Source organism: Eptatretus burgeri, chromosome 5 (genome assembly GCF_056783735.1).
Source record: "Eptatretus burgeri isolate ZD-2024b chromosome 5, Ebu_testis_v1, whole genome shotgun sequence".
In the NCBI taxonomy this organism is placed as follows: domain Eukaryota; kingdom Metazoa; phylum Chordata; class Myxini; order Myxiniformes; family Myxinidae; genus Eptatretus; species Eptatretus burgeri.
The window spans coordinates 57,242,968-57,265,136 of NC_140965.1; the positions used below are offsets into that span (position 1 = coordinate 57,242,968).

Below are 22,169 nucleotides of genomic sequence, written 5' to 3' on the forward strand. Positions count from 1 at the left end.
GAGCAGTCTGTTTAAATAGCAGAAGAGTAGTGCATTATGATACAGTAAAGAGTACCACACATGTGAAAGAGGAAGATGAAGCATTATAAGAGATCGTTTTTGTTATTATTATTAATGTTTGAGAGAGTTTTCAACAAATTAGGCCATGGAAGTGTTGTAGAAAAAATCGAGGAAGAATAAGAGGAGGAAGAAGAAGAGGAGATGAAGAAGAAGAAGACGAAGAATCGGAGAAAGGTAGCGTTTTTTTTTTTTTAGATAAGAAATAGAGTAATTAGTTGGGATGGGGGACATAAAGAAAGTGGGAAAGATAGAAATTGAAGATAATGGGGAGGAAAAAACAAATAAACACGATCGTACACCGAGAGGAACAAAGGGTAGGCCTCAAGCCTCAAGGATAGGCCTCAAGCACCCAGTTGGACAAGTTTGACGAAATCTCACAAAATAGCACGATTTTTGAAACAAAGCCGAACTTGGAACATACAGTAACATGTAGGTGAGAAAATAAACAGTTAAAACGGGACAAATAACGACCGGAAACTTAACTTTGAGATTGTCAGCAGGGAGCCATGAAGGAGACCTGTCAACGCTCCAAACCGAGAACCGGAATTTCTTTTCAACTCTCCTATTTTCTTTCCTGAAAGTTTGCTTCTGTATGCATCTTGTCCACACTTTGTGTCCTCCCCTAGTCCTCATTGTTCTTCACATCCCTGATCTTTGAAGTTCCTCTCTATTTTGTCTCTCAACCTCACTGTTGTGTGTTCCCCTTCTCCTTCTGCTGTTCATTTTGCTTGGTTGTGTCATGATTTGTTTTGTGTTTTAGCTTCTCCACGAGCCTCAAATCTGCATAAAAACATAGGGACAATACCCTTGGACACTCACTGAGTAGCAGCTGGATAAGATAACCATGGAACCACTGGTAGGCGTGGATGACCCATAATATATGTAACGGAGAAGAAAGTAAAAACCTATGGATTTTATTTTTAATGCCATGAACAAACTTTACTACATCATGGGTGATAAAGATTGTGGTCAAGTTTCATCGAAATTGCAAGTGTAGTTTCTGAGAAGAAGGCAAATACCTATTTTTGGGGGCAACCCCCATAGTCTCCCTTTGGGGCCGATTTTTTAAATGCCATGAACAAACTTTGGTATATACATAGTGATGAACGTTGTGGTAAAGTTTCATAAAAATCGTATGTGTAGTTTCAGAGAAGAAGTTGCAAGTATTTGTGGATGGAGGGATGGAGGGATGGACTGACGGATGGACGAAGCGCCATCCCATAAGCTCCCTGGAACTACGTTCCAGGTGAGCAAAAAAACAAACTCTGTGCATGTTCTTTACAATAAATAAATGTGTTATGGGATTATGGGTACAAATTTTATGGAAAATTGTGCTTGAGTATGTAGCCTCTCTAACTATCCCCCATTGATAATAATAATACTATCCCTTTCACACCATAAGGTACATCGGGTTGACAAGGCAGTTTAATTGGCAAGGAGTACAGTCCTTGACAGGTTACCCCTAATGGTTATTACCCCGGTACACTGGTACTCATTTCGCCAACCTCAGAAGGATGACAGGCTGAGTCAACCCCACCTGGTGTTAATTCAACAGCGAACAGGGGCTCAATCTCAGGACCCTAAGGTCCCAAGCCAGCCACCCTAACCGCTAAGCCAACACCAGGCTTATATCCCTCATCAGGTGGCACATTTGACTTGTCAGGCCACAACTCTCTTCCACATCCTGAAACCATAGCTGGTGCAAAATATAATTACGCAAATAATCCTAAAATTGTGCACTATTTATTGCATTATCAAATATTTAAAATGGCTAACAAACGCTGCAAATGAGCTGTCACATTCCTCGACAAACAAAGTACATGTGATGCTGATAATGATAATTGTTATAATGGCAAGTATAGAACAAGCTCTCGGAGGAAATGCATAAATGAGCATGTGTACATGGACACAGTCCTGCAATTCACCTATTCCTAAACTCAACAAATCGACTGGAGATCTTCCCCCACATCCTAAGATTAGAAAGCATTCACATCTCCATCGCGAAAGCCATAGCTACTGTATATGGTAAAGCAGTTAATTGTGGCATTTAATACTCCATCAACCTTTGAGACCAGAAATTACAATTCAGATCGCTGACCCCTACATCAAGTCAGACTGACAGAGTGTCCATCAAACCCTCACTGCATTAGAGCAGTCTCTTTTCCTTCTCGGGACGTTTTCTCTCCGGATTCAGAGACTCACCGCAATGGCTGTCATGCCAATTCACAATTCATTTTCACATTAATAATGTGCAAAACGTATGACCTACAGGTAGCATGATGTTAGTTGGATGTATTCCAAACGAAATACAATGCGTTAAGTATGTTATTTTAATGGAGAACGTCTAATCGTACAACACTTATATTGCATCATAATTCAAAGGCAGTGAATTGCGTTAAAGGCAGAAAAAGGCTTCTATATGATAATATAAATAGCGCAAGTACATTTGATTTTGTGCTGTGGTTCATGTCTACCGTGACTACAAATTTTCACACTTTCTTGCTCAGGGTATCTCATGGACTTCCCATAAAAATTTGTTTGTCAGCAATATATTCACACCAATTGCAAGACTTTTAGACCGTCTGGACACAACTCATCACTGCGATGAAAAACGACACGTGATACTAAATGACTGGTTAAGATTATCGCGTGGCCAATTTGACCGATTGGTTGAAGTCTTCGGAACAAAATTTCACCTGTTGAAAAGTGTGGATTTTTTTAAACGTGATTGTGTTGCCGTCTTCTTTTTTTGTACACATCACATGGCTGCGGGTAGCATGATATGCTAGGGTCGCGGCTGTGCTGCTGACGCAGTTCCCTTTTTAGGTTTGAGCAGGAACTTGGGATTTGGCCAAAGTGCCGGTGTTCTTATGTTGCACTTATGTTGCTATCAGTTGCACAGTTATGAAATAGAAGAGCGGTAGCACATTGGTAAGGCTGTGTAGTTAAAATCGGCCCTCTCAATGTTCTTCAGTAAGTAGTGGTGTGGCTAGGTCAGGTGGTACATTCCAAAGCCAAGTTAACCGCCTCGGCAGTTTTATGTCGACATAGATAATCCGTCACATTCCATTTACAAGCGAAAATGGTTTCTGTACATTGATGAGTTTGCAGTGTGTTGAGCATAAACAGCATGCATGTTATGTGGACAGACCAGTATCAAATACATTAGATAGTGTTTTTGTCTCGGTAGTTGTGCTCGGAAAAGTGCTGTGAATGCCTGCACTCTGATACCAAGTTCTTACAAGTTGCTCTTGCGAACAAAATGAATTAGCAATGATTTCTCACCTTGCAGATAAAGCTCGTTGAGTTACAATAAGGTCGTGTTGTCATACAGAGCTATTTCAGAAAATTCATCACATCAAAAAAAAATAAAATCCAGCTTCTTGGGCTTGAGGTGTTGCTCAGAAGGCAGTGTGTTTCAGTGGACAGCACAGCATGATGAAGTGGCACAGAGTTGTAATGCCTGTTGTCGCTTGGTTATAGGTTGTGCCAACATTTCTCAAGTCCCTTCACTCCAAGCATTTCATCAGCTCTGGATTCCGACAAACCCTCAGTCACAGTTCATTGCTTATGATCGATCTGTCTGAGTGTCGTACCTGCTCACATCGAACCAAGGCTGAGGCGGCTACGGATTACCAAACTACGTAAAACCTTGGCCAGATGTAGGCAAGGAATTTCTACAGTACGCTTACTTCTGGCAAATTATTACATCAAAGGCTTCGAAAGATAATGGAAAAAACACTCTTTGCTATGGTGAAGCCAAACGGCATTCCACAAAACCACAAACATGCAGTACGTGATCACTTAGTGGACATGGCATATTCTTTTGAAATATATTTATTTTGAGTCACCACTCGGCCCTTCTAGTTAGAGGAAGCTGCATATAGCAACCAAGAATGCTACCCCAAGACTCAGTATGTTAAATTCCAAGTCACAGCTGGGATGATTGATTACGTGAGAGGTGATTGGTCGTTCCAACAATTTTGGGTGAGAAACGTGATTGGGCTTTTAGTACTGTGTATAATTATTTGTTTGTATTTTTATTGCATCATGTGAGCGGCCATTTCATCAGTGCTTCGGTGGCGGCGATGCATCAGGTGTTGTAGCAGATGTGCCAGGAGAGACGGCATTGAGTTCATAGCTCATCACTTTCCACTAAGCCGGCTTGAGAGGTGTGGTCCGTCATGAACGCAGAGCGAACATCCAGACCCTGGTCAGTCAGTACAGCATAGCGGCCGGAGGATGGCCGGACACGTCGTGTTTGTGGAATCTGGTGGTGCCACTGAGCTGCTGCAATGCACATCGAGGGAGGCAACATCATGGACATGGATCACCCGGCAAAGAACGTATTGTTCAAACAACCTGGCAACACCGTACACCAATTGAATGCAACTGTCTCATGGGTAAACTACATTTAAAATGAAGTTCTATCACAAGCAAAATGACAATAAGGCAGAGTCCCATTGAAACAAACATCCAATAAGAAGAACCTTGTGAAGCTAAACAACACTTCAGTTCCGTCAAATTCAATAAGACAAACAGTGTTTGGTGAAACGACATTGGCTCAACAGTATGAAACTCTCGTACGGCTTAATATATTTCCACTTGTCTTTGGTTGAAACATTCGAATGGCAATTGGCTAAACAGCATTTGGCAGTGTTTGGCTTAATAATACTTGACTTGCCTTCTTCAGCTTAAAAAGTGATCGCACATATCAATGTTGATGTAGAGAATTTAGTTCTGTCCAAGAGACTTCCTTCAACTTTACTACACACCACCTTGTGCCGAATGTATCTCGGACTATACTGTTCGGCTTCAGCTGTTGCACTTTCATGAGCCTAAGGAAGTCAATTTACAGCAATATTCACCATATTCATGTGCTTCTTTCCTTCTTGGTTTCTCCAATGCCTGGTGGTTATATGTGCCAGAACCATTTTTAGCTCACCTGGAACATAGTTCAGGTGAGGTATGAGCATCGCGCGGTGTCCGTCAGTCAGTAAGTCAGTAAGCACTCGGATCTTCTTCTCCAGAACTACACACACGATTTCAATGAAACTTACCCACAACCTTCATCATCAGTGATGCTAAAACGAACCGTCCTATTTCCACCAAACTTTGTAGAACTTATCAGGACCAAGGCCTCCTGATGCCTTGCAAATCCCATCAAAAAATTGCATATTACATCAGTCAAGTTAAAGGTCAAAGGTCATTATGCTACTTTTGACTTCTACTCAAAAAGTAATCACCCGATTTAGATATAACTTGGAAGGAATCATCACTGCACAGTGCTTTCACGAGTTTGCTCAAACCATCGGCTAATTTACATATTTTGTGGGTCATCCATGCCTACCAGTGTTTCCCAGGTTCCACAAGGTGGGGGCAGGGGAAATTGCCCCGATTTTTGTATTTTATCGTTAACACGGGGGGGATTCTCAAAGCTACCATTTTTTTGGCTATGTTCGGCTGTGCATCTCATTCCATCAAATCCATCTGCTCTATCAAAATAATTGTTTGAATTATTCCACTTACTTTTAGTCAGCAGTCCTTCTGTCTTGGCCTTACCAATGCCAATCTATGTAATTACTTACCATGGTTTTTCAATTTGCAGAAATACATTTTGTTCTGTTGCTAGGATATTCTTGGCATATCCATATAACGTGGCTGCTGCTTCGTCGTTCCGCACCTACGTGAGCCACTCCATGTACTGTTTTGTACGAAATGTGCAGACACTCGGAAAATCAAATTGGATGTTTGCTGCATGTTTTCTTTGCAGTACATATTTAGCATTGTAGGTTCTGTTCAGTGATCTCATAAAGCGACTTCACTGCACTATGTATGTATGAGGAGAGTGAGAAAATTTGCCTGCATGAAAAATTTAATTGATGACTGATGAAACTTTTTACATGATCTTTTGCACAACAATTTGCACCAAGTTTCTTTTCCCAAACACGAAAGATTTTTTTGGTGGGGGGGGGGCTACAGTGTGGAGGAGCTATAACACAGAATGGAACAAGATGCAATATAATGAAAAGAACACTAGAAATAAAGGAGAAGGTGGAGGAACACACTGACAGCAGGGAGCAGGGACAAAATAGAGGAAGAGTTGGACAAATAAGAGATGTGGGGGAAAAAAAAAGCAAGGGAAGAACACAAGGGGTGAACAAGATGGATAGAGCTGAAAACTCTCAATCACAGAAGTGAAAGGAAAAACTGGAAACTCAGAAAGACATAGGCTTGTGGGGGGTTAATGGAGGAAGAAAAGATCATGGTTTTGGATGGGAGGTGGGAGAGTGACACGGTGTTGAACAGTTGTCTTGAAGCACTGGAGGGAGAATGTGATTAAACAGACTGATGAAGTTGGTTCCACAGCCGGCACGAGTCGAAGTGAGCAGTGATTCTGGATCTTTGGAGTTTCATCAGAAGAGAGTTTCCAGCAGACCCCAGGAAAAACGAACATTCCTTTCCTGTAGTATTTCTCTGCAGACTACTGTAGTATATGAGAGTACAACTCTCGAATACTATGGTTCAAACTGTATAATTATTACCTGGGCCATGTTCACCCTGAAGAAACCCTGGGGGGGGGGGGTAAAGTTTGCCATGTTAAAGTAACAGGTCCATAGACTCAGCCTCATTGCTCATTGTGAGGGATTGCAATGATTTTGAAGGCCTTGGTTTCCACATCGTCAATCTGAGTAAGGTGTGAGGCAAGGCTTCCAGCCCAGATGGGATAGCAGTACTCCATCAAGCTATGAATGAAGGCTTTGTCAGTGGGTAAGAGTTCAGATGTGCCATGGAAATACTTTGCACAATGGAGGATGCTCAGTCGGTGAATGGCTTTGGAGGCTAACATAGATATGTGGTTTGCCCAAAAAAGATCTGATAGTGAGGCCTAAAAGCAAGTATTACATTCAGTCAAAGTTAATGGTTCACAGTATTCATCAGCATTTGGCTGTGTGGTGTAGAATGTGTATATTAATGACTTTGAATACACCTTGCCTCTTCAGTTTCCACACAGAAGCTCATGATAAGGCCAAAGTGTGAGACATGTTGCTATCAACTTTGCAGACACGTGGGTGCCCTCCTTGTTCTTTACTGCTCGCTCAGTCTTCTAACCCTCTCCAGATACTCCAGGACACACAATTAGTTCTTCCAGTAACCCCCTTCTGGGAAACCTCCAAAATGCAGGCTTGATGCACAATTCTTTTGTTCCTTATTTTTCCTCTTCAATTTGTGGAATGGCCTTCCAGGGGTGATTCAATCTCACCCTTATTTACAGGAAATCGAGGAGGTGGTGCGTCACCATCTTATGTCTTCCTCCATCTCGACCCATAATCTTTTCTACCCCCATTGACCCTACCTCATTCAAACTTCTTATTTGCAGGTCATGTGTTTTCTTCCTCTCTCTCTCTCTCTCTCTCTCTCTCTCTCTCTCTCTCTCTCTCTCTCTCTCTCTCTCTCTCTCTCCCTCTCTCTCTCTCTCTCTCTCTCTCTCTCTCTCTCTCTCTCTCTCTCTCTCTCTCTCTCTCTCTCTCCTCTTTTCCTGTTTGTTAATTCCCTTGGTTGTTGTATCCACCTATTACTCCCATTGCCCCACTTTCAACACTTTTTTACATGAGCCTACATTTTGTAAACACAAAGTTCATCCAAAGAAATAGTGAAAGCTCCATTTCACTGTTGTCCAATTCAGTTCATCTCTGATTGTGGAAACACTGCCAATCTCAAAACATGGCTAGTTTGGCCACGTAAAAAATATTTTCGACATTCACGGATATGTTGTTTATCTTGGCTATGTTTCAGACTTTGTCATGGGGCATTGATTCTTGCTGAGTGATGGGTTGCCAGAGCTTTAATTCAGGGCTTGGACTTTGGAAAGCTAATCAGGACAGGAATTTAGAATTTAGCTAGGGTACTACCAAGAATATGCTTCCTCTTCATAAAATAATACAATGAAATCTTCAACATCCACCAGCTAATGCTGGAAGATGTGTCCACAGCTTAACATCCATCTGAGTGATGGCACACTTTGTAAGGCAATGCCCAGTCTATGAAGCACCAATCTAAGTTTGTAGTCGGGTCGAGAATTGAACCCCGAGTAGACAGCTAAAAGGTAAGTGTGCAAACTCCGCATTATTTTGTCAGATGAGTAGGTGCTCTTGCCCAAAGGGTGTTATGATGATATAATAAGCGTGATAACAATACCATTTTTGTTAGAGGTGGCAATAGTAACAATTGTATAAAGATGTCTCTGTTCAAGGTATTGAAGATTTGTAGTGTGGGTTGGTGTAAATGTGAATTTTATGACCATCGCCAAAGGAGAGGGTATTGTGTTTGGGTCCGTTTGTTTGTTTGTCCATCTCTGTCTGTTTGTCTGCACAGAACTTTCATGTTTTTCTCTGCAACCGCTTGTCAGATTGAGATGAAATTTTCACCATAGTTGCGACTACTCATGGAGAATGTTGCAATTGTAATTATGACGTTATATGTCACGTTGGCAGCCATATTGGAAAAACTGAAAAAAAACTTTGGACTTCTGTATCTCTGAAAGCACACCAGGGAAAAAACTTGAAACTTGGCACATAGCAAGTCCTCTTCATGGAGAATGAGTGTGATTTTTTTTAAAAATGACATCATAGGTGCCTTTGTTAGGACATCATAATTGCATGTGTAGAACACTACATCTAATCAATAAGAAAAATTTTGAGGGCCATCTCGGGAAAAAATGGCCCACAGAAAAAATTTGATGACATCATTGGTCTTGTGATTTGGTTGCCATATTGTTTAAAAAAAAAAACTTTCAAAAATTTTCTTCTCCAAAGTGGCTGAACAGATTGAGACCAAACTTTACACGTTTGACGCCTATCCATGAGGAACAAAAGGTTTACAAGTATGATGTCATAAGTCACATGGTTTGGCAACCATATTGGATTTACCCAAAAAACAATAAAAATCTTCTCCTCCAGAACAGCTGGACAGATCGAGGGGAAATTTCACACAAATGTTCCACACGCCTTGGGGATACCAGGGTATTCATGAATAATTAATTGATGCCATATGGAGTGGCAGTCATATTAGATTGAGCGAAAAAAAATTCTTTCGCTTGAACCACTTAATCAATCGACGTGAAATTTCACAATTATGATCCAGCAGTGATGGAGAATACGTGTTTTGAATTTCAACCTGATACGATGCATGGTCTTGCAGCCAGAATTATTTAAATTTTTGATATGGGTTCTTTTTATTTTATTATGAATAAGGCTCACTTTGCTGTGCCTGGATGGGTTTGAGAGTAGAGGAGTAGCAGCTGAAATGTGAATCCTATCTTTGTTCATGCTGATGACTTCATCTTTGCTTCTTACTTGTTTGCGTTCCTTCTGATTACTCCAATGCACTCCAAAGGACTGTACCTATTTGGTCTTCCATTTGATTTGAATTGAATTTATTTAATCCCATTCTATATTCAATTGAACAATAATAAAGTAATGGGTCAGGGCCAGGTGTCCGATCCAAGCGGGGTTGCATCAAAGTGGGACGCTTTGGTACCCGGTCATCACTGCCAGCAGTTATAAAGTGGCAGTTCTCGTTATGCATCTTATTAATTGCGTAACACACCAGTACACAAACACTACACAAAATACACTCTCCAAAACTACACAAAACAAGTCCTGGTGAGGGTCTACAATCACCGATTGCTCTTTCTCTTGTTTGGTTATTTTTTGTGGATTCCATCCCTGCATGTTTTTCATTTTTATAAAATGTTTTTCTGACTTGTTTAACTCTATTGTTCCCAATATGCTTGGTGTTGGCTTTATGGTTAGGGTGGTGGGCTTGGGATCCCAGCATCCTGAGTTCAAATCCCACTTGGCTGTTGAATTAATACCAGGTGGGGTTGACACTGCCTGTCATCCTTCCAAGGTTGGCAAAATGAGTGCCAGCTTGCTGGTATACCGCATCAGAGTGGCAACCTGTCTGGGATTGTGCCCAATAGCCAAGAAGACTGCTGAGGCAACACCAATGCTCTGCACAGAGTATGGTCCCAATGGATGGATTTTTCCCAACCTGGATGCCAATGATGTCATCATCTCGTAAATTATTTTTGGGGTGTCGACATGGGCAACTCACCGACCCCCTCACAGACATATCTCACAAAAGTCTCTTCCCTTGTTCCCTTGATTTCCTGTCCAATATTCCCATCCCTTCTGTTTCCACTCAGAAACTCTGCTACCATGTTGTCCTTCACCTTTGGAGTCACCTTCTTATTTTGTACACCAACATGGCAGAATTATTCTCAACCCTCTCCTTTCTCTGCTCCTTCCCTTCTCGTCTATCCCCACACTCCTATATCCTTCCAATCTTCCTTCCCTTCTCTCTTAAACTCCACTCACCTCCTACCTTCTCCTCCCATCATACATTCTCTTCTTTCCTCAATTTACTCCCTATCTATGCATACACAACAAAGAGATCCTACATTCCTATCTTCATCCCTTGTGTTCCTTTACTCAATATTGGCATTTTCAATTTCTTCCTTCCCTTCCCCTCCCTACTCCGTGTGAGCATAATAAATAGATGCCTGAAAGGGGTCACATGATCACATCTATTTACAGAAAGAGGGGGTACTGCACGGTTTGCTTGAACAATCGCATATGCTGTATGGAAAGTGATTTTAGAATGCTCTTAATAAAAACCAGTATGACCCCTGTGAACCTCAATGAAAGCAACAGCAGGCAAAGTAGTTTCTTGCCAAGGGTTATACTGGGTGGTCTGCCATTGCCTTGCCAGCATTGTTTGTCCATTCTCTATCCTTTTAAATGCTGACTGTCAACTAAGGAAGCAGCACATGCTATTTCTAAAATCTTTGGAATGACTCGGATGGGGTTTGAACCAATGACCTCACAGACTCGGAGTGGAAGAATTACATGGCAGCTACATACACCTGATTGAACATACACCTGATTACCTTGGCTTAGTGGTGCATGGAATAAGAGGGTGAGTACACCACTTCTGCAATGTCAACTTTTCACACTGATTTTGAATTTGTTTTGATGGAATAAAATTTCGCAGACAGGGAGATATCAAGATAGTTTAAAGGAAGAATTTTGGTTATTGTGTGTTGCCAGCCTACCTTTGCAGTCTCAATGTGGTGGCATTGACAGAAACAACAGATGTTGCAGGTTTGCGAGAACAATTGGGTCAGGAGGATGGCGGCAGTTGTTGTTTCGTATGCAGGCTGTGGCTGCTGGTTGCAGCAGGACAGGGGCTCATACTGAAGACCCCAAGATCTTAAGTCAGCCACCTCAACCATTAAGCCAAAAACAGGCTATTGCAGGAGTGAAGAGCATGGATAGAAGGAGGAAGGATGAACTGAGGGATGGAATTGATGAACAGATGTGCTTGATGGGGAGATTGACAACAAAAAACACTGATGAAAGTGGGCTGGACACTTGATGGAGCAAGGTCGACGGAAAATAGGTACATTGTGGTTGAGAGGGGAAGATTGTGTGAGGAGTGATATCAATAAGGCGGGGATGGTTGGAGAGTGGAGAGAGTTGGCTAAGGACGGGGTCATGGTCAAGGCAGGGCAGAAGCTTGGTACTGTTCGTCGGCAGTGCTGGATTACCTTCTCTGCCATCCGAAGCCAATTTTCGAAACTGCCCCATCCATACCCACACTCTACCTTACTCACTACAAAATAGATCAGATCTACAAACACTACAAACAAACACTAGAAACTGCTTGAGGTTTGAAAAATAAAATTAAAAAAAAGCATTCCTCTATTTGACTTCAAGCACCAGCACATGAACGGAAATGAGGGTCGTATCGGAATAAAAACTGGACACGTGCCGAGGCTCAGGGACTGATGGTCGAAGGAAACCTCCTGCTGTGAAGCGGTTGAAGTGTCACCTGTGACCAGCTCTGTTCTTGCTTATTGCTCAAATTAGTGCAGTAGATTGCTCTTTTTCTTGTTTTACTTTTGGTTGGAAGCGCCTTCTCCTTCTTTAATAAACGTAGGGGTAATACCCCTGGGCGCTCACCTGATAGCGGCTGGATAAGCCAACCAGGGAACCACTGGTAGGCATGGATGACTTTCTAAATATGTAATGGAGAATAAAGTAAATACCTATGGATTTTTTTTTAATGCCATGACCAAACTTTGGTACATCATGGGTGATAAAGGCAGTGGTTGAGTTTCATCGAAATTATGTATGTTGTTTCAGAGAAGAAAGCAAATACCTATTTTTGGAGACAAACCCCCCCCCCCCCCACAGACCCCCTTAGACCTGGAATTTTTAATGGCATGAACAAACTTTGGTAGATCATAGGTTATGAAGGTTGTGGTCAAGTTTCATAAAAATTGTGTGTGTAGTTTCGAATAAGAAAGCAAATATCTTACACGTTTTCGATACGGTCTGTCACCCCGCCTTGCTTATCAAACTCTCTTCTTATGGTATCCAAGGACATCTGCACTCATGGCTCGCAGACCTCCTCTCCTGTCAGAGCCAACATGGGCCCTTAATGGAGTTCTCTCATCCCCTCTCCCTGTCCAGGCTGGAGTTCCTCAATCCAGTGTTCTGGGCCCTGTTCTTTTTCTCGTTTTCATCAAGGATCTCTCCAACTCCCTGGAAAATCCTTTTATCTCTTTGCTGATGACTCCACACTCTGCCGTACCATCTGTCATCCCTCAGGTCGGCAAGCAGCAGCTTCTTCACTCTCTGAAATCTGTATAAAATCACAAGCTGGTCCAACACCTGGAACATGTCTTTCAATCCTGACAAATCTCACACTCTCACTATGTTTCTCCAAAAGGACTGTCTGGAAAACCCCCCATCTACTTTCTGAACAATCCTCTTGATTCTGCCCCTTCCTTCAAACTTTTGGGCCTCACTATCTGTCATGATATTTCCTGGGAAAGCCACATCTCAAAACTGGCCTCCAAAGCCAGTCACCGATTAGACATCCTCCGTCGTGCAAAGATCTTCCTTGGCACACCTGAACTCCTGACCAAGTACAAAGCTTTCATCCACAGCCTTATGGAGTAGTGCTCTCTCATCTGGGCTAGTGCTCTAGCCTCTCACCTTTCTCGGCTTCATGCTGTGAAAACCAAGGCATTTAGGATCATTGGTATCTCCTGCGATGAGGCTGTCTTTGGGACTCTCACTCTCACACCGCAGGCATTTCGGTGGACTTTCTGTCTTCTATCATCTCCTCTCCAGCCTCACACCCCCTGCTCTGTCTGATATCTGTCCTGCCCATATTTACTCAGGGTGCTCAAGTTCTGCCAGCAACCCCTTTCTTGTAAAACTACCAAAATCAAGAATCACTGCTCACCTTCATTCTTTCATTCCTATTTTTTCTCACCTTTGGAACAAACTCCTACACACTCTTCAATCCCATTCTTCCCTCAAGGTCTTCAAAATAGCTGTTCACCCCCATCTCTTATCTTCCCCCATCCAAAACCATGATCTTTTCGACCTCCATTAATCCACCCCAAACCCACCTCCTTCAAATTCCCTGCTTTCCTTCCTGAAATTATCTTTAGTGTCCATCTCGTTTACCCAGTGTACCCCGCTCCATCCTGCGCAGTTCCACAGATCTCCTCTTGTGTCTGTTCTCCAAAGATTTCTGCTTCCCTCTCCCATCCCTCCAGTCTCCTGCTCCCCTTGTTAAACGTTCTGTGTGTTCGCTCGGATACGAGCCTTGACATTGTACATAAAAAAAGCAAATATCTCTTTGTGGAGGGAGCAACCCCCCTCCTCCTCACCCATAAACTCCCTCCGTATACCCCCTCAGATCCCTATTTCTTTTTTTAATGTCGTGAACAAGTTTTGGTACATCACAGGTGATGAATGTTGTGGTAAAGTTTCATTGACATCGGATGTGTAGTTTCAGAGAAGAATTTGCAAGTATTTGTGGACGGACGGACGACGCGCCATCCCATAAGCTCCCTGGAACTACATTCCTGGTAAGTAAGAAAAGGAATATTACATTTTTGTGAGTTGAATTGAGGATAAATATTCAGGGCACTTGTTTAAATGTGCGGATGTTGAAACGACTGTGGTGTCTGAGTACTAGTCCATTTCTCTGAGATTAGTTTCGTTTTCAGGAACTTGGAATCCAAATCATTACCACTGCCTGCAGCTGGATCTGAGCGCACATTCTCTTTGATACCAGTCCATACCTTTGCTTACTTATTATCTATATTTATTTCTTGAAATATACAAGAAGAATAATGTTGGCCTTTTGTATCTTCTCCCGAGTACATTTTGAATGCGCTGTGTACCCATAAATTAATTTCCATAAACAGGAAATAAAATTGAAATCTTGTTTCACTCAAATCGGGCAACGAAAAAAAATATTTAAAAATGAACTCCTGATTCAGTCGAGTACTCTTTGGGAGTATTTGATCAATGCAAACAACCTCAATGGTATAGTTCACTGGAACTATCTTTTTTTTCTTGAAATGATTTTTTTTTCATCAACCACTGTCACAACGGAAACCCAATGGGTTGACGGGTCATCTAGTCCTTACTGTAATTCACGGACTGGTGTTTGCGTGTTTGTTTGTTTGTGGAGCCACTACTCCTACAGTTGTGGGCCGATTCCATCCAGACTTGCTCCATAGGATCAGCATGATCCCAATTGATGTATAGGGGAGTTTTTATCTTTGCTGGTGGTCTTGGCGGGAGGGGGAAGGACACAAATTCTCGATGTAAATGTGTATTGTGTACCGCTGCCTCCAGGTGGGGTAGGGTAATACAAGTCTCCACCATTTACAGCACAGTATTCCTGTCCCCTCATTTTCCAGTGCAGTGAGGTATTTTGAATTATAAGCAGTAGGTATGTTTTTGCTTCATGCACATAACTTCATGGGCTTTTTTTTGTTTGCCCACATGGAGCTGTCAGTACACACCGCCCAAATAAAGGTATGCATCAGAAGAACATGTTTCATATTTGGAACAAGATCACCCATAGGGTGGGTACTATGCAAGTTACAAAAAAAATCCCCGAGATTGTAAGTAAACTTTTGTGCCAAGTACATTTGGAGAGGCTTCCAGGATAGACGAGAGGTATGCAAATTCTCCTCTAAGACGTCAAGCCTGGTTTTGAATCATGACTCAGCTATAAACTGTCATCCTGGTGTTTCACGGGAAGGTGATTCATCATTGTGTGTGCTGTCCCTTGGATTGATGTCAAACTGGGCGTCCCATCTGCCGGCATTAGTTGGTAGACGTTGAAGATCAAATGGTGTCCTTCATGAAGAGTAGGCGAGCTGTCACCAGCATCCAAGCCAAATCCCAAATTCTGGCCCTCAATTCCTGTGTCTGAGTAATGACTTATCCAAGATTGTAACCATAGCCATATAAACTGTTTCGGCAGTACTAACACTCTGTACAGATCATGGTTCATGATCTTTATTTTGGAAGCTGGTTTAAAAAATATATCTTTTATGTTTTTCCATTATCAGGTTGAAAATTCAGCAAAACATTGGATTCGGCATGATCATGGAGGAAAAGAGGGGGAGGGGACTTCAGATATTGATGATAGGGGTGCCTTCACATCAAGCAGTAAACTTCATGTTCATCCAACTCCATCATTGCATTGTTTTGAGCTTACAAATATTAGCCATCTGACTGGGGCTGGACAAAGGAAACAACTGGGTGGCAGCTGCTTTGGACCACTTTCCCTGAAGCATCAAAATTGTGCCATGAATTGATCCACTGTCGCTGTGAGAAAGGATGCACTGGACGGTGCAAGTGTGCCAAAGCTGCGCTCAAAGCTGCGCTCTGTTCTGGAGGCTGTTAGATTTATCACTACCATTACCATCATCATCATCATTGCTATTAATAAAGTATTAAACAGATTAGCAGCATGGGGCTATTCTGTTAATTTTTTTGTATTATTATCCCTATAGTGTCAAAATGGAAGCGAGGTTTCGCTATATTGCATCGGTCCAATCCATTGTCTTTACCAAAAGAATGTCCAAAAGATTTTAACGTAATTTGATCTTGACCTTGATTGAAATGCATTTCCTTGGCTCCTGGCGATCTCAAAAGTATCACCAAATGAATGGCCATTCCAAACTGAGTTGGAAATGACACCTTAAATGTTTTTCTACACTGTTTAGTTCAAAAATGAAACGCGTTTGAACATTAGACCCGGTGGACTGGTGGCCATCTTGGATTTGACCTCTCATGGTCCTCAGAGGTCAAATCTGACTTCCCTCCACATCTGAAAATAAACCTTATGGTATTCACTAACTATGTCAGAAAATTCATGCTTTTCTCATAAAACGCACAATTATTGTGCTTATCCGCTGTACTATATAATATGCATTGAAAGCAATGACATCAGTTATCAATTTGAGAGCATTTTTCACAGCATTAAATAAACTGGTCATAAATCAAAGCCAATAACATATTAATTTTGTGTTGAGGTAGGATTCTAACACCCCACGGGCAAGTGGGACAAGCTTACCGTAAATGTCAAGACGTGCAGTACAAGAACTTATCCCCACTTCATTCTTGGCTGACACAGTGTACCAGCCACCATCCTCTTTCAGTGCTGGCTGAATCAACAGGCACACGTAGCCTGAACCGTCTTGATGGATGCTGAAGGAACAGCAAAATGTCTTTCTGATGATTTATACCAGCCAATCAACACTTTAAATAATCTGAATTTCTCAAGCAACATTAAATATGCTTAACATTTTCTAGCTGAGAACAGTGAGTGGAAGTTGTGTTATATTATCATTTATTTTATATTACATCCTTCATACTTCACGATGCAGCCAGCACATGCCTGTGCAGTATATTCAGCAGAAGTAAACTAATTTTGGGAGACTTAAAATCTCATTTAATAATGTGAGCAGCATCAGTATTTAAAACAAAGATTCCATTTTATTTACATCGGGAGTAAATTGAGGAAAATAAGAGAATGTAGGATGGTAGGAGAAGGAAAGGAGAAAGTGGAGTTTGGTAGAGAAGGGAAGGAAGATTGGGAGGATATAGGAGTATGGGGGTAGAATAGAAGGGAAGGAAGAGAGGAAGGAGAGAGGGGAGAGAAAAATTCTGCCATGTTGGCATACTGAATAAATAGGTGACTCCAAAAGTGAAGTACAACAAGGTAGCAGAGTGTCTGAAAGTAGAGTAAGAAGGAATGGGAATATTGGATACGACATTAAGGGGACGTGGGATGGGACTTGTATGAGATATATAATTGAAGAATTTACTGGATGCTGATGTCATTGGCATCCAGATCGTGAAAATAGAGTTAAACGAGTCAGAAACGAGCATTAAAAAAACAAACAAAAAAAAAACATGGAGGGATGGAATCTCCAAAAAACTACCAAATAATGTCGGACTGAATGACAAGGTAGGGATGACACCACTATTCTTTTACGGATTACCATCAAGATATCTTTTGACATTTTTTCATCTCATTCCCACAATAAATAAAATAGACAATTACTCAAACCCACACTGCAGATATACAACTATCTTTAACATAGACATCTTCATACAATTATTAATATTGCCACCTATGCCAAAAAATGTCATTATGGCCATCTGTAAAAGGATTGTGGTGTTGTATTGTGGTGTCATTCCTTCCTACCTTGTGTGGTTGTTTTTTGGGGATTCCATTCCTATCTGTTTTTTCATTTAAAATATTTTTAGATCCTCGTGGAGGATCTCTAAGTCTTACTCACGTTGTTGTTCTTCATCTTCTTCTTGTGGACTTTTTTGTTTCACAGTCTACAGTTTTCATCGAAACTTCCTGAAACTTGGCATGTTTATGGAAAAATACCCTGCGCAGACAGTAACCATCTCCGATTTTGAAAATTCCTCCTAGAAAAAAGTTATGACGTCAAAATATCTCCTCTAATGGAAATCGCCTAAAAATTATCTCCGAAACTAGGCAAGCTTTTTGAATTCTGTTTGCGGGAATTGAACAGGGCGTTAGCAGAGATGAATTACTGCACATATGATACATCACTACGATGTCATATAAATTTTTATGACGTCATTCCTATTTTTTGTTTCACAATCCAGAGTTTTCATCGGATCTTCGTTAAGCTTGCCATGTATATGCAGAAAGCCCACGCGCAGGCAGTAACCATGTCCGATTTTGAAAAATTATTCCTAGAAAAAAAAGGTGATGTCATAATATCGCAGCTAATGGAAATCGCCTATACCATTATCTCGGAAACTAGGCAAGCTGCTTAAATTTTGTTTGTGGGAATCAAGCCGGGCAATAGCACAGATAATTTATCGCAAACCTGATACATCACAATGACGTCATATTCGTTTTTCTGACGTCATCATTAAGAGGATGAGGATCTTAGCTCATTTTAACTTGTTTTTATGACTTGTATAATAAGAACCTGACAATTTTGTTATTTTGACATTTCCATGATGCAGAAATCACAATTTCATTTGGAAGCAACACACAAGATGTAAGTAAGTTTCTTAATAATATGAAAAGATTTGATTGAAGTTTTACTTCTTCAGCACGTCACAGGGACGACTATGCTACCTGTAGTTTCTCACAGTGGTGACTTTCAGATGTAGTGAGTTTTCTACTTACCTTGGACCTTTTTTCCATTTTGTACATCAATGCAAGGGCAGTATTATACCATAAGTATGTCGAAACACTGTGTAATGTATTGTTATGGTTTTATAAACAGCATGCCGAAATTGAAACGCACACAGCACGTAGCCTCTTAGAATAGTTATTTCCGGAATGTACGTTTAGAATAGCACCTTCCCTGCAGGGGTTATTATGTAATTAAATGCGTTGGGTTGGGTAGATGGCGTCCCGTCTTAAGCTTTTGGGATAATAGCAACATCAGCGTGTAATGACTTGTGCCGTGACTGCCATCATCACGTAGGTTGTGTGTTGTTTTACTGCCATGGCTTCTCAGCATGTGTGAAAACACCTGCGTTCTGGAACCTTCACTGAAGCCATGGCTATAGAAGCACACGCCAAATTTTCCTTTATTGTTTAAAGCCCCACCAAGTCCTTGTTTTTCTATTCATCTGAATGGACGTCTACCCTGTACTGTAATTTCTTGCCGTCTACCCCCTGTACTGTATTTTGTTTCCCTAATCCACATTCATTCCCCTCCACCTGAACATGACCAGGACACGACACAACCCCCTGCAATAATTTCCCTATTCCCTGGCTTTGTGCCATGCATAGTTTTGGACATGTGAAGTTCGTCCTGGGTGCATGGGGATAAAAGTGATTTCCCCATGATAAGTTTGGAGATCCGCTCCTGGTGACAGCTGGAAGGGCCAACTGAGTGCATATCTGGGTGGGCAGCAGAATGGGAGGGGCTGTAGGGGCATCCTCCAATGGCTGGCATGAGCGAGCTCGTGGGATGTGAAGTGCCCCAATGGCTGGCCCCGGGCCGGCTTCGAAGATCTGATGTGGGGCTCTTTTTCCCGTCTGCCCCAGGGACTATAAAGTGGTACCCGATGCTCTGTTTCTCCCTCTCTGCCCTGGTTGTCGCTCTTACTCACTCTCTCTACCCTGGTCGTCGCTCTTACTCCCTCTCTGCCCTGGTCATCGACCTTACTCAACCTCACTCTCTCTCTGTCCTGGTCTTCACTCTCACTGCCTCTCTCTGGCCTGGTCATCGCTATCACATTCTGCCCTGGTCTGGGACACTCTGCATCTCTCTCTCTTTCTCTCTCTCTCTGCTCTGGTCGTTGTTCTCGCCCTCTCTCTGCCCTGGTCGTCACTGTCATCTACACTGGTCCCTGACGCTATGCATCGCACTCTCTCTGCCCTGGTTGTGCTCTCTCTGACCTGGTCACACTCTCTCTGCCCTGGTCATCACCTCTCTGCCCTGGTCATCACTGTCATTGTCTTCCTTGGTCCTGGATGCTCTGCATCACACTCTCTCTTTCTGCCCTGGTTATTGCTCTTGCTTCTTCCCTGGTCCCAGACGCTTTGGTTCCTGGTTCCGATGGAGCTCATGGACCCCTAGTTGTGGAGTGCAGTGTCAGGGCTATTCCAGAGAGCGGTACCAAGCTGGGGAGGGTGATGGTTCCATGTACAGTAAGCTGAGGCCACCCTGCCCCCTCATAATTGTCTCCCCTGTGTGAGTGTCTGATGGGAATCCTTGCATTGTTATGCGGTAGGAAAGGAATAGGTTAAGTCTGTGACTTGTGCATTTTCTTTTCTTTTTGTAAATACACACCTTGATTGCTTTTTTTAAAATTGCATTTCCCCTTTTACTGCCCCAGTTGCTCTTTGACTCCATTGAAGCCCTTGAGTCCCCTTCCCTCCTTCCCCATAGCTCACATTGCTTATTGCAAGTAAATTATTCTTGTTGAATTATACTTCCAATCTGCCCATGGTTGTCCTTTCTTCCGTGGTTGTCCAGCAATGTCTGTAAATATATTAGCCGGGAAATTATAATTCTCCAATGGTTTGGCTCTCACATCAGACTGCGTTGTGCTAGCGGTAAGCTTAGCCACCTTAATCAAGATCCAATAAAGATAAAAGTAGCACAACCGCCAAGGGCATGATTCCCTGAAAAGTAGATAAAATGTTCCACAGAAAAAAGAATTCATGACGTCATAGGGTACATGGTGTAGCAGCCATATTAGAAAAAATGTAAAAACTTTGGACCTCTGTATCTCTGAAACCGCACCAAGGAAAAAAGTTGAAACTTGGCACATAGCAAGTACTCCTCATGGGGAATGAGTGTGACTTTTATGTCATAGGTGCCCTCGTTATGACGTCATAATTGAATATGTAAAATGCCACATCGATCAATATGAAAATTTTTGAGGGTCATCTCGAGATAAAATTTTCCACAGAAAAAAGAATTCATGACGTCATCGGTGACGTGATACGGCAGCCATATTCGTTTTTTTTTTATTAAAAAAGTCTTCAAAAATCTTCTCTGAAGTGGCTGAACAGATTGAGGCAAAACTTTACATGTATGACCGCCTGTCCATGAGAAACAAAAGGTTCACACATTTTATATCATAGGTCCCATGGTTTGGCAGCCATATTGGATTTACCCCAAAACCTATAAAATACACCACTCAAAAGAAATCCAGGTAAGGGTCTGCAATCTTTGATTGCTCTTTTTCTTGTTTCTTGTGTGATAAACTAGTATTTATTACCTCGCCGTCTTTGTGAGATATTAAAACAAAATGTACAGCAACTCCAGTCATGGAGAAGAATAAATATTTGATAGACTAACAATGTTTTCTTTGCAAACTTAAATAAGTTCCTGTGCTATATTTTGCTTAGGATGATATGAAAGTTAAATGTACAAAATATGTCTAAAGCACCTCTGTTCCTTTTAAAACACTTAACATATTTGGTCCAATGACTCACACATACCAGCTGAGCACACGATGGTAACAAGCCTAAACATTTGAAACTTCCCACAAATAAAAAAAAATAAAGATTACAAAATGTATGCGATTTCTTGTGCAGGATGTGAATAATGCTAATTCGAAATACATGCGAATATTTGTAGAGATGATTTGCAACTACAACAAATCACCGCACTCGATGTAAAACTGAACAAATGTGTAAACTTTCAGCTCATAGATTAGCTTATGTAAAGGTACATCGTCCTGGTCATCCAAATATGATGCAATCTTAATCCTTAACATTACAGCTATCATTGCACTTCCGTAGCAAAATTTATAACAGGTTAGGGTTAGGGTTGTTCATCCATAAACATCTTTACCTCTTGAAACAATGGCATCAGCACCCACACTTTTTCAAATTCAATGACAGCCTGCGGTGCTGATTATATCAAATATCTGACAAGGACAATTTTCCATCTCTGACTTCTCCAAAGTATTTTCTACCAGAGTAGGATTAAAGGTCATAGTTGTTTGGATCTTTTGTTTGCACTTGACATGAAATGTGCTCTGCCTACATGCGGTTCAAAGGAAGCATGGCCTCGTGGCACATCTCCTCTGCCTCTATATTTTTGGTTTTGAATACTCACCTGCTCACCCTCCCAAAGTCTTTGCAGGTTTCCCATTTGTCTCTTTATTCTCTTGATTGTGGAAGTTTCCCTGTGCCTGTTGTCTTGTCCCAATCACTTCAGTCTTCCAAATGCACTGCTCATTACG

At 41.7% G+C, this 22,169-nt stretch overlaps 1 protein-coding gene and 1 long non-coding RNA gene across 8 annotated transcripts in view; one reads left to right on the forward strand and one right to left on the reverse strand.

Annotated features, from left to right (window-relative positions):
• Window positions 1-133: 133 nt before the first annotated feature.
• LOC147026492 (uncharacterized) lies at window positions 134-14,753 on the forward strand. The gene is made up of 3 exons (XR_015058374.1): window positions 134-234; window positions 13,939-14,017; window positions 14,159-14,753. It is a non-coding gene; the product is annotated as an uncharacterized LOC147026492 (long non-coding RNA).
• Window positions 1,785-22,169, reverse strand: part of LOC147026493 (palladin-like) — a 264,027-nt gene continuing 243,642 nt past the window's right edge. For 5 of the 7 annotated variants that reach the window (XM_085881959.1, XM_085881962.1, XM_085881961.1 and 2 more), the window contains 2 exons: window positions 16,531-16,664; window positions 1,785-4,350 (listed from right to left, as the gene is read on the reverse strand). In XM_085881959.1, coding sequence (XP_085738085.1) covers window positions 4,196-4,350; window positions 16,531-16,664 — 289 coding nt within the window. In that variant the 3' untranslated portion in view covers window positions 1,785-4,195. Of the gene's footprint in view, window positions 4,351-6,036; window positions 6,633-15,498; window positions 15,852-16,530; window positions 16,665-22,169 lie in introns of those variants that run through there. The other 2 variants (XM_085881960.1, XM_085881957.1) reach the window with 2 other exon arrangements.